The 13,328-nt window shown below is 39.5% G+C and overlaps 1 protein-coding gene across 3 annotated transcripts in view; it reads left to right on the forward strand.

The window, feature by feature from the left end:
- The window catches only part of ADAMTS2 (ADAM metallopeptidase with thrombospondin type 1 motif 2), a 399,572-nt gene that overhangs the window by 375,983 nt on the left and 10,261 nt on the right, over window positions 1-13,328 (forward strand). For all 3 annotated transcript variants that reach the window (XM_050961509.1, XM_050961510.1, XM_050961511.1), the window contains 6 exons: window positions 778-901; window positions 1,603-1,683; window positions 4,052-4,215; window positions 6,130-6,289; window positions 7,847-7,979; window positions 12,598-12,805. In XM_050961509.1, coding sequence (XP_050817466.1) covers window positions 778-901; window positions 1,603-1,683; window positions 4,052-4,215; window positions 6,130-6,289; window positions 7,847-7,979; window positions 12,598-12,805 — 870 coding nt within the window. The remainder of the gene's footprint in view (window positions 1-777; window positions 902-1,602; window positions 1,684-4,051; window positions 4,216-6,129; window positions 6,290-7,846; window positions 7,980-12,597; window positions 12,806-13,328) is intronic.

Raw genomic sequence — 13,328 nt, forward strand, 5'->3', positions numbered from 1 at the left:
AAAACTATCAAAACAGTCACTTGAATGTTGTCTGAGAATGAATATTTAAGTGAGTGCCATAATGCTTTGGGCAGTGGAGAGATTTCATTACAATTACTGTCACAATATTGTGTGTGATATTTGCAGTTGCCATCACTTTGCATGGGAATCGATTCCAGCAGCGTCTACCTACACAAGTAGTGGTATATGCAGTGGTTTTTAAGATGAATCGTGACAGTTAGCTTTCAGGGAAGCTTTTCATTCATAAGGCTTGATGATGATGGAATGTATAGTGAAATATGAACATACAGCGACTTTTGAAGGAAGTGGTGTTAAAAGGTATCTGGTGTGTATGCTGTATCTGTTTAATCTGGCTATAATCACCAACAATTTGTATAAATTGGGATCTGCTATAATTCATCAGTATTTTAAATTACAGTTTGGAACAGAATTATAGCCCTGATTCAACACACCACTTCTGCAGGTGTTTTAACTTTAAGCAGGTGCTTAAATCCCAGTGTAACTTCAGCTTGTGCTTAACTTTAAACACACACTTAAGACCCCTGAGTTAATAGTGATGCTTTCCTGAACCAGGACCCTAATGAATCACAAAATATATTTACCTAACTGCAATTACTGCAATGACTGGAAATGTGTGTGTTTACCAATGTGCACTCTAGGGAAGTACTATAATTTTTTAGCTAATATTAAAAACCTATTTTTGATATCTTAATCCAAGGATCATTTGAGTTAAAGTTTGGATGAACAAGTAGCATTGTCTTTCCTCTCTGCTCACAGAAAGTTGGATGTGACAGGGTAATAGGTTCCTCTAAGCAAGAGGATAAGTGTGGTGTCTGTGGTGGAGATAACTCTCACTGCAAGGTGGTGAAAGGAACGTTCTCCAGGACACCAAAGAAACCAGGTCAGTTCATTCAAGATGTATTGTTCTGGGTGAATGATTTCAGTGAGTTCTCTTGTTTGTTCACTCTGGATCTCTTTGCTACCATGACAAACACAGGCCTATTGCAGATAGTTTTAGGCTTAGCTATTCCAGCAGACACTGTCAGGACTTTATCTTTGAGATGGGTCTTGAGTTTGGAAGTACGTGAAAAGCTTTTCCAAGTTGTCATTCCTCTATGCTAAGATCAGGGCCTATGCCTGCCACAGTTGGTACAGGGAAGTGGTTTTAATGGTTCCCCCTAAGAGACTTATAGACCGATTTGTGTTGCAGATTTCTCTGCAAACTAATGTAGCTCATCTATTGAATCTGATTCCATGGAATGCTATGACAGTATCTTATCTCCAGTCATTACCAGTCTGGAACCTGGATGTCCTGCTCTTCTACATTGTGTGTGGTCATTTGGGGAGATAAGGAACCATTTTGGTCTGAAGTGGCTTAAGTTTGCTGATGACATTTAAGCTGTTTTTGTTAACCCAGAGGTCACTGTCTCTTTCCTGTCTCGTTACCTGATGTAGAGATAGGAATAGCATAATTGCTTATGCCCAGCTTGCTTTAAAACATCCTGAGTTTTGTAAAAATAAATCCATTTATATACAGTAAAACAGACTTGCCCTGTTTTTATCATATTGACCAGTTATTATTTTTTTAATATTGGAATAAAGGGTACATTAAGATGTTTGAAATTCCTGCTGGTGCAAGGCACTTGCTTGTACAAGAAACAGATGCCACAATTCATAATCTTGGTGAGTATTCATTTATGATATATTTTCTGTACAGGCTTAGTTTGCTTCTCCCCCACCCCCCAAGCTCCTAATGTGTTTGTGCATTGGTCTGCGCAAAAGAACCCTCCTCCCTTTACATGCACAAATTAGGAATTGGATCCTAATTCCCTCATGTTTTATTACTTAGCACCTTCGCAGGATGATCCCAGAATCAGTGTGTGTCTGCTGCTATATGGGGTGTTGAATTTCATTAGAGGGTGTGATAGCATTTGCATTGTCTTCATGTGTATAGTTCACATTATGCATCCTGTATTCAGCCTCTTCCCAGCTACCTCCAAAGCATACCACTGTCATTCTCTCTGTTTCAAATTCTGCACCACTGTTAATAGTAATGATGCTAGGATGGTCAATCAATCACAAAATTTAGACAGTAATTGAAATCCTCTCCTTACAGTGCAATGGGATCAGTAGGAAGCAGTGCCTGATAGGTTGTTATTAATTGGAAGTGGATTTACAGCTAATTCTGCTATGAATCATTCAAGCTTCTCTTTAGTAAATGCTTCCTTAAAAATGCCATTCATTACCCCCTGGCAGATCAGATTGGTGACCAATTCAGGAACCACATTAGACTCATTCTTTATTTGGGGTAAACCAGTTGCATTAGTATGACCACCCATTCCCCTCAATCTGCTGCTTATTTACAAGCCTGTACATACTGCTAATATAATTATACTTCAGGACTGAGCAAGGCACTGAGAGAGCCCAGGAGATTGTGGACATTGAGGAGGAGGGTCATTCCTGAGAGGAATAGGCTGCTCAATCTGCTGTTAGTGAATGGAGTGGATTAAAATGTGTATAGTGAATAAAGAAACACTTTATCTTCTAACTTCAACACAAAACGTAGGTCAACCAAGTACCATCGGACAAGATAAGCCAGTTCCTTCATCCCCAGTAAAGATCAGGGGTAGAAGACCAGCAACAGATAAACCAATGTGTGGTGTTACCTATTTTACTGCCCAGGCTGAAGAACATCTGACCGTTTTCCTTGTGCCCAGATGTTCCCTAACTGCACCCAGCACAAGCAGCTCATGACTCTGAATCCAAGTGCAGCAGCTTCAGGCCGTGTTTGCTGTACTTGAGTGAAAAAGACTGAATTGTTGATAGAAGCAGGATATAGGGATATTGTAGAGCAGGCCCAACTCAGAACCGGCTCTTCCACTTGGGGAAGCTGGTTTAATCAAGAGGGGAACAATGTAGAATGGAGGAAGGACTCCCTTAGATAGGACCCAGGTTCTAACAGATGGAGGAAGCTGATCATTGCTGCTGCAACAAAGAGGTTACTCTAGGGGTGGGGACAGAGATGTGAAATGCACACAGGTTGCAGTGATAGGAATCAGTACTTGGTGCCAGGAGGTCCACTTGGTGATTGACATCTAGATAAACACCTAGGGATTTCTGGGATATACATTGGTACCTGTTTTTTAAGGTTGTGGAAGGTTGTAAGAGATGTCAGGGAGCTGAATTTAGTTTTCTAGAAAAAGTCTTGTGTCAAGACTTTCCCTTTTAGTTTTCTCTAAAATGTCTCCAATTCCACGCTCCATTGAAACCTTAGGGTTTCAATGTATGGATGAGTCTATGGAGCAAAGAGGAATAGTTTACATTCATTAGGCACCTGGGAACATTTTAGGAAGGGAAGGTCTATCTAGTGAACCAGACTGCTGGTGCATAAATTAACAGAGGCCTAAATTTTCCAAAGTGACTGGTGCCTGGGGATGCCTCAGATTTTGAAGCCCAACTAGTTACATCTTAAAGAGGCCTGATTTTCAGAGGATGAGTACACAGTGCTTTCTGAAGATCAAGCCCTATTAAGATGTCTCAAAATGAGCCCCTGAAATGGAATCACCCAAAATCACTAGCCAGTTCTGAAAATCTTGGCCAGTGGTTGTTGGTTTATTTAAATTATAAGGTGGCGGAAAGTCTGAAGGTGGTGAGGAGCACTTGAGTTAGATGTACACATTTGCCGGGGATATCAGTAAAACAAAGACCACTCAAGTATCTGATAGTAGAAGATAAGACAGAAATTAACTGGAGAAGGGATGGGTTCAGATCACAGGGGTGTATCCTGGAAAAGTAACTGGAGCAAAATACAAATAGACACAGGGCCAAAAAAAATAAATAAATAAAAACCCACAGAAGACTGTGTGTCAGAGTGAGAAAACAAAATGAGGTAAAGCAGAATGCCTAAAAAATTCTCTCTCAAACCAATGAGAGAACTGGGGAAGAACAGACACTGGTATCCTTGGAGCTCTTTCATCTAGCCTTCTACTGAAAAAAATATTAGAAATGAGATGAAAACCCCAAGTATTCATGTTTGTTATGTTACTTCTAGCAATTAAGAACCAAGAAACAGGGAAATTCATTTTAAATGAAGACAACTATGTACCAGATTCTAAAGTATTTGTTGACATGGGTGTGGAATGGGAATACCGGAATGATGATGATAGAGAAACAGTGCAGACCATGGGGCCTTTGCGCAATGGTATAGCCATTCTGGTAAGTCGCTTGAAAACCATCTTCTGTGGAAGAGTGTCTGGGTTACACTGAGTCATAATGTTTTATAGTATATTAAGGTTCCTTTTGTGAAACACATTGTCATCTGCTTTAAGAATAAAAGTGATGTATTTTAATCCCTTTCGAATTCGCTCATTGCCACTTACTGGAAATGTGTTTAACAGTAATTCCAGGGTTGTATGTCAAGCATCCGACCTTCCCAGTTATTTCCTGTGGATGGCCTAGGAATCATCACTCACTAATGGATATCCAACTTACTAATCACAGCTGAGATGTGAACATTAAGAAAAAAAATCAGTGTACCACATCATAGTCAGATGTACATTACCCTTTAACAACATCTGCACCGACTTTTGAAAATGGCTGGCACATGATCCTCGATGCAAAAGGATCCTTTAATGGGGTCTCAGGTGGTTTAGTCCATTTCAGAATTTTAATTCACAAATCTTTTAAACTCTGCTCATTATATTGTACATTGTAAAACAGTAAATGCAGTGTAAAAACTGTGGGCCAGACCCTCCACTGGTGTAAGCTCACAGAATCTCACTGAAGGCAGAGGAGCTGTGCTGATCTACACCAATTGAAAATCTAGCCTGCTGGAAGAATAAAAATTACGTTCTCTAAGGGCCAGATTTCAATACCTTCACTCATGTGGAATAGCAACGTATTCCATGAATGGTCCCATTGGCTTCAGTACTACAGCGGAAGCTGGCTCTAAGTCATTTTTTATGTGGAAGCTCCATTCCTTGGTTAGGTAATGAGTTTATTATTCACAGAACTTGCAAGACTATTGTAAGAAAGGTTGTGTTTATTGCAGAGGTTATTACAATTCTTTCCACCTGTTTTAGTTAATCTTTAAAAGCAGTAAAGAGTCCTGTGGCACCTTATAGACTAACAGACGTTTTGGAGCATGAGCTTTCGTGGGTGAATACCCACTTCATCAGATGCATGTAGTGGAAATCTCCAGGGGCAGGTATATATATGCAGGCAAGCTAAAGATAATGAGGTAGTTCAATCAAGGAGGATGAGGCCCTGTTCTAGCAGTTGAGGTGTGAAAACCAAGGGAGGAGAAACTGGTTCTGTAATTGGCAAGCCATTCACAGTCTTTGTTTAATCCTGAGCTGATGGTGTCAAATTTGCAGATGAACTGAAGCTCAGCAGTTTCTCTTTGAAGTCTGGTCCTGAAGTCTTTTTGCTGCAGGATGGCCACCTTAAGGTCTGCTATAGTGTGGCCAGGGAGGTTGAAAAATTTAAATTGTGATTCTATTTTTATTTCCTATATAAACAATTTTGACCTCTATGCTAGCATTTATAATCACTTAAAATCTAACTTTGTGCTTCGGGAATCTGCTCAGATTACAAAGGCTGGTGTATGTTCACTATTCTTTTGATGAAGTGGCAAACTAATTAATGAGCTTGCACGGTTAAAGAAAAGATCTAGAGCAGTGTAAAATAGTATATCTTTGGGGCGTAAGGCTTGGGAGCTGGGAGAACTGGCTGGAGTCTCTTTGTATAAATCATGGCTGGTTTAGAGAGCATTCATGCAACTCAGTTAATCTTTGTATTTTTATTAATCTTTGTTGTTAGTAGAGTCACCATTATCATTGTACCCTAATGTTTGTCTCCTTTAGAATAGGCTATGGAAAAATTTAGCGCTTTAAAGTCAATGCAACACTGGCAAGAAAAATCAATCCAAAGCAGTGACGGTCTATTTAAACGTGCAGTGTAAGAATCCCTATATTCCAAGGATACAGAGATACTTAACAGCAAGAACAGCTCTAATGGGTTAAAACATTTACATCTCTTGGGGGATGTTTTTATATTTGTGTCATGATTGTCATTGTAAGATTGATATAAGCTTTTTAAAGGTTTTATTTTGTCTTGTTTGCTGACTAGGTGATTCCTCATGGTGGTGCCAAGGTTTCTTTGACTTACAAATACATGATCCATGAAGACTCCTTAAATGTAGATAACAACAATGTTTTGGAGGATGATTCAGTAACATATGAATGGGCTCTGAAAAAATGGTCCCAGTGTTCAAAACCCTGTGGAGGAGGTAAAAAGAGAACACATTTAAAACTGAGGAAAGGAAATGGCTTTTATTTTTTACACAACACAATTAATCTGTGGAATTCATTGCCACAAGACAGTAATAAGGCCAAGAGCTTAGCAGGATTTATTTAAATAAAGGATTAGACAAATAAAGAATAAGAAAATCCATATTTGCATTAGACTGGAAAAAATGTGTAAGGAATATTAACCACCATGCTTCTGGATACAAACTGAACAAGCATAGGGTTAGGAACAAGCTTCCTCTTTGAGCAGCTTATCCCATATCTGTCCATTGTCCATAACTGTCTGGAGCATCCCTTACTGCTCTAGAGACAGGATATCTGGCTGAGAGGGACCTTTGGTCACATCTGGTATGACAGTTTCTGTCTTTGTCCCTGTCTGATACTGAGAAATTGTACTAATTATATACGAGTTGGCTGTCTGCTGATGAAAACTAGCATGTCAAAACTTCAAGCACATAACACAAATCATATCCATTGGCAGATTAATTCTAAATCCTTTGTGTCCAATGATCTTAGCCTCCAGTTTAGGGATCAGTGAGTACTAGACCCTGATCCTGATGAATGCTGGTGACCAGTGCTGCCTGGAGATAGGAGGTTTCAGCTGCTGTGCTGTTTGGCTGCTCTTTTAGGTGTGCAAATTTAGAGGACACTGATGAAGCTTTTACTCTTGTAATGCGAAGAGGTGCCCCTTTAAAAACATAAAAACAGTCATTCTGGGTCAGACAAAAGGTCCATCTAGCCCAGTATCCTGTCTCTGACAGTCGCCAGTGCCGGATGCTTCAGAGGGAATTAACAGAATGGGGCAATTTATCAAGTGATCATCCCCTGTCATCCAGTCCCAGATTCTGGCAGTTGGGGGTTTTGGGACACCCGGAATATGTGATTGAGTCCTTGCCCATCTTGGCTAATAGACAATTATAGACCTAGCCTTCATGAGCTTATCTAATTCTGTTTGAACCTAGTTATACTTCTGGCCTTCACAATATCCTTTGGCAATGAGTTCCACAGGTTGACTGTGTGTTGTGTGAAGAAATCACTTCTTTATGTTGCTTTTAACCCTTCTGCCTATTAATTTCATTGGAAGATGCCTAGTTCTTGTGTTATGTGAAGGGATAAATAACACTTCCCTATTCGCTTTCTCTACACCATTCATGATTTATAGACATCTATCTATATCCTCCCTAGTAATCTCTTTTCTAAACTGAACAGCCTGTGTCTTTTTAATCTCTTCTCATATGGAACCTGTTCCATATCCATAATTATTTTTATTGCTCTTCTCTGCATGCTTCCAGAAGAGTCAGTTATTTATTGTGATTATAGCTTTGTTGTGAGAAGACAAAGAGGACTGGTAGTTCTGGGTGCTAAATAGGTAGCTGCTTGTAATGAGTAAAGTAAATGCTAATCAGATGCAATCTACAATCCCGTAGAATGGTCACCTACCATTCAAAATACACCATTAGCCATTTCATGGACAAGTACAATCTGAGTTGTGTGTAAGTATTGTAAATGCTGAAGATAAAAGTAGTATCTTTCTTAAGGTAATCAGTTTACGAAATATGGTTGCCGGAGGAAGACAGACCACAAGATGGTTCATCGGAGATACTGCGAGACGATCCAAAAGCCAAAGCCTATTCGCAGAGTGTGCAATCCGCAGGAATGTTCCCAACCAATGTAAGCTTTGCTGTCCCTTAGAATTGGTCATAGCCCATGTCCAGTTAATGCTAATGGTCAACTGGAACGAAGTGCTTTCAGCTATCCCCATATACCTTCCTACTCTGACATGTGGCTGTTTTAGATTAGGAGCCCTTCACCATTATTTTACATCTTTGCCTAGATAGTGTTATGCAATGCTAAAGTGTTGCTTGCAGAAACACTATTTCTGGGAATGACAGATCCTGCTGATTCTGAGACAGGTTGGGTCAGAAAAATACTCCCGTCTTGATCCAAACACTTGTATTCACTGGACCAGAAGTGCAGTCATATAAATTGATTTTACAGTGTGTGAATTTAACTATATAAAAGCAAGCATATAGAGTGTTGTTTAAGAGAAGAAATGTCATACATTTCTAATACAAACACCAATAAAACTCTCAGCGTATTTTTAAAGCTGCAAAGGTCAGGGAAGGGAATGGTTTGGCTCATGCAAGTTTTTGCTGAAACATTTATGTTGATTTCCATGGATATCCCAGGACAGCATTTTAAGAGGTTATTATTTGTGCTTCCTTCTTCTTGTTGTATATAGTCAATTATTACGGATGTATTTATTCACATTTTACAGGTGCTTTTTTGACTGGCAGCAAGTTAACCCTGTCACATGTAGGACTCACATATTTCTCTTGTTGCTACCGCAACAAGTAAGGAGTAAGTTGATCTACCGCTTTTATCTCTGGCAACTGAGTCTAGATTCCAATGCGTGTGATGAATAACTAGACAATACCAGCCAATATTTTGTAACTCCCTTCCAAAGACAAACACCAGAGAAGGAGAAGTCAAAAAACTATGCCTCATCAACACAACAAAGATCAGGGTTTAACAAGTTTATTTACCAGCACTGACTTAATGACCACAATTAGAACTCTCTGCGTAAAGCTACAATCTTCTGTTACTCAGTTCTGAGCTCCTTTCCAGGTAGTAGAACTATAAATGAAAGTAAAATTAAATTACACATGCACATGAGCCACAAAATTCAGATATGGATTTCAAAGACCCCAAATTTAAGGGTGCTTTGATCTGGAGTTTTGGCTCAGCCCATTATAGAGATATTAGCCAACTACAATATTCATATCAGGATCTTGGTTCTAAATCCCCAATGTTTGCGCAGTCTCTGATCAAGGGTTTTGGTTTGGGCCCCTCCCTAATTAAACTAGTAACTTCATTCTTACCTAGAAGGTGGTTTTAATCCTAAATGGGGCCTTCTCGTTCATAGACAAGGCAGATTTTGATTGAACTCCTTAGCACTGAGGCCAACAGAATAAAACTGTAAGCTGCTGCTCCCTCACAATTAATGGAGGATCATTGCAACTCAGTTGTCCCAGAGATCCTCTTCCTATAAATGATCTTGTGCTCCAAGGATTGTTGCCTTACTCCTCTACTGTGTAATTTCATAAAATCAGAGGTTAAAAACAGAGGAGATGTATGACATCACCAGTCCATCTCCTGATCAATGCATGATTATTCCCTACACTACCTTTTCCAGTGCTTTGTACAAACTTTAAATGTCCCAAGTAATGATATTTCCATCAGCTCCCTTCTGGAACCCTGCCACTGCCTAGCACATCTCAAACTCAGGCATTTTTCAGTCTATATTTATATTTAGTTTACGCCAGTTGTACCTGCATGTACCACACTAAATAATATCCCCTCTTTTTGGTTTTTGCATCCCTCAAATATTTGTAGACTATGATCATGTGCACCCACTTTGTCATCACTTAGCCCATCTTTCAGTATTCCTCCAGTCCCTCACTCCTTCCACTTTGTCACTATAGTTCTTGCAAAATGGTGCCCAGAATGTAATACAGCGTTCTAGATTTCTGTGCATCTATAGCTAAATGTCCCCCGATCAGCTGGGCTGTAATAGTAATTTTTAAAAGACTATTTCCTAAATTGCCATCACAGGGATTTATTGATTTATTTCAAGGGACCCTTATCAGATCTTCACAGAACATTACGGAGCTCAGTGGTACGGTGGCAAGATTGTCTTCTGCCATTGTGAAAGAGGGTGAAACCTCACTACTGGTAAAAATGAGCTCAGAGTTCTGTGAAAACTGTATTAGAAATATTACATAGTTAGCAAATATCTCAGGACCAACATGGCTACAACAACACTCCACATCATCAGCAAAACTAAATTTCATCTGCTCTGTGGCTAAGCATCAAATATACCACAACAGCTTCCCCTGTAGAGAGAAAACAATATTCTTGGTGTCTAATGATGTGGGGAGATGGTATTTAAAAATGGAGTAAGCTCTGGATCCAACAGAGATGGATCAGAGAAGTCCCCAAATGATGCTGAGGTTTTTGACACTCCCTCTCTCCCTCTTCTTTTCTGCCACCATCTAATAGTTTCCCCAGATACTCCTCTGCCTCCTTTGTGGCCTTCAGTAGCTTGCTGCTTCACCCCGCCCCTCCACACAATCCCCACGGGAGGAGAAAAGGGACCTGAGGTGTTACTTTGTTCTCACCACAACGCCTCTAATTTAGATTCTACTAGAGACAGTTTTCTAAAGAGAAGCAGCTTTTGTAACAAGGAGAACATAGAAAAGAAAAGTAAACGTGACATATTATTCTCATCTTGGTTATGCACGCAACCTGTGTTAGCACTAATGGGATGTGTGCATTTGCATCAGAAAGGGAATGTATACCTACAAGAGTCTCCGTATGAACATCCCCGTGTAATCAAGCTGTCTACATGTTCTGTACAGTACAAGATGCTTAGTGGTTTATATTCTGTTCTTTAAAATATTACTGCAGGGATTTAGGAGGCCCTTAATGTTGCTCCTAAAAGGTAATATCTTTTAATGGACCAACTTCTGTTGGTGAGGGAGAGAAACTTTTGAACCACACAGAGCTCTCTCTCAGCAACAGAAGCTGGTCCAGTAAAAGATATTACCTTACCCACTCTGTCTTTCTAATCCTGGTACTGACAAGGCTACAACACAGCCTACAACCACTTAATACTACTTTATCTTAGGGCTATTTGGTTTTGTTTGTTTTTTTAACTTTTGAAATAGTAAATCCACCAAATGTGGGCCTGTAATGAGTAGGGGCCTCATTAGAGAATTCCAAAGAAAGAGAAGTTAAGTGGAAATATTCATGTTGAGATAATACTATGGGAGAAAAAATAACATTTTCCTTTTTCTTTTCCTAGCCATATCAGTGATTTGTGTGTTTGGTCTATTCTGTCTGAAAGTGAACAGAATTTATTGTAAGGGTCTCAAAAGGAGCCTAAAAGTGTTAGGTGCCCACATGCAAATTGGGTATCTAACTCCTTTAGTCTCCTTTGCAGATCTCAGCCCTTTTACATGCAGTCCTTAAAGGACCAGCTTAGAACCAAAATAAGTGAAATGAAGTAATATTGACGCCTTCATCTCAGGAATAAAGAACCTCTAAGTGTGCCACAATTAGAAAGCATTACTACACTGGTGCCCCAAGTGAACTCACGTGATACAATACTGAAGTATGGTAGGAAGAGATGTGACCTTCATTATAATGGGTTTCATGCCTCTGGCCGTTATGCTTTGAACTACAGTGTAATTGTCGCTGAGCTGCCATCTACCTGCAAGAATTTAATAATCTGGTGCACAGTAAAAAGTTAAGAAAGCAAGTTATTGTGAGATGAATGTAGGGAGGGCCTCAATAGGAGTAGAAAGGTGCAAGCTTTGAAATGGGTACATAAATGTTTCTCCCCAACCTGCTTAGATCTTTAATGTTAAAGACAAAACATCTCTTTTGCCAGTTGCACATATGGTGATAAAAACCACAAATTGGATACAGTCTTGTCACTGATAGAGAGTACTGAATTCAAAATGGTGGTACTGAACCTCTAGATACCAAAAATAACTCTACAACGGATGAAATTTCACATCGTGCAAGTCCAGAGCATTAGTCTTTCAATGCTATTTTTCAGACTACACAGTGATTTCTCCTTATTAAAGAATTAATCATCTAACAAATTTGGATCTGGAACGCATTTTGTATTATGACAGTGCAAAAAATTCTAAAATTCTCAAAAATGTATGTGTGTGTTCCTTTTTCTTTTTATAACCTATCTGAGATATGTATGGCAAGATTTAGTCAAGAGATTTAGAATTCCTCTAGCTTCCCCTATATGCAAAGTTAGTTTTATCTGATATTTCTTCAAGATCATTCACAACACAAACCTGTCACAGTATTAACTGCTGCTAGATCTAAAATATTAAGTTGATCGACTAAATTCCTTCTTGTCAGTAGCTTGCTTGGAATGGTAAGACACACTAAATCAATCCTAATTACAATAGCCATAAGTGCTACCACTAGCAGACCGAAGGACCCATATTGCACTATTTTTCCAGTGCAGAAGACACTGCTTGGATGCATTTAGCCCACTTACTGTCAGCTTCAGTGCTGTGGCTAATTCAGCCTCCCAGAACATTTAGTAATTTTTACTTATCCTCTTTCATTCACTAGAGTGGGATCAAGATCAACATACTGCTAATCCTGAAATTTAAGAATAGTTCAGTAAATATTTTTGACATGACTAACATATGAGAGAGAGAGTTTTACCTCACATGTCCTGTTTTTCATTAACCAGATGGGTTACAGGAGATTGGGAGCCCTGCAGCAAAAGCTGTGGAAAAACAGGATATCAAGTACGTTCTGTACGGTGTATCCAACCCCTACATGACAACACAAATCGTTCTGTTCATACCAAATATTGCAACAATGATCGTCCAGAAGGCAGAAGGTCTTGCAATCGAGCACTTTGTCCTGCCCAGTGGAGGATAGGACCCTGGTCACAGGTAGATAATGATCATAAGTAATTAGCAATCATATTTTTCATAATATTTTATAAAGCAGGGAAGGGGGAGTCTTCAGCGAGTTGTCCTGTCCTGCTACTGCACTGACTGGAAACCTTCTGCTTACCAGTGTAGAGCACAATATATCCACCAGGGCTAATTCAGCCCAGAAGTGAGTTTAGGTGGGGGTAATGGCAGTATGGACAGCAGTAAAACACCTAGCAATTAGTTCAGAAGTAATGCTGTTTGATTTTGCTCCTATGAGCCAGATCTTTCTGGTCTTGGTCGCAGGTTCAGAAAGAAAGGACTTGGCCCCTTCAGCATTTCTCTTCTGTTTGTCACTTCAATTATTTCACCAAATGACACTGCTCGGAGAAAAATAATACAATAGATTTGTGTTATGCCTTTTTCTTTTTTCCTTAAAGTCCTTTACGGACATGGCTGGGTTTTTTTTAGAAGTACCTAAGAGAGTTAGGCACCCAACCTCATTGAAATTAAATGGGCATTGGGCATCTTTGACAAAGAA

Source organism: Gopherus flavomarginatus, chromosome 7, assembly GCF_025201925.1.
Source record: "Gopherus flavomarginatus isolate rGopFla2 chromosome 7, rGopFla2.mat.asm, whole genome shotgun sequence".
In the NCBI taxonomy this organism is placed as follows: Eukaryota; Metazoa; Chordata; order Testudines; family Testudinidae; genus Gopherus; species Gopherus flavomarginatus.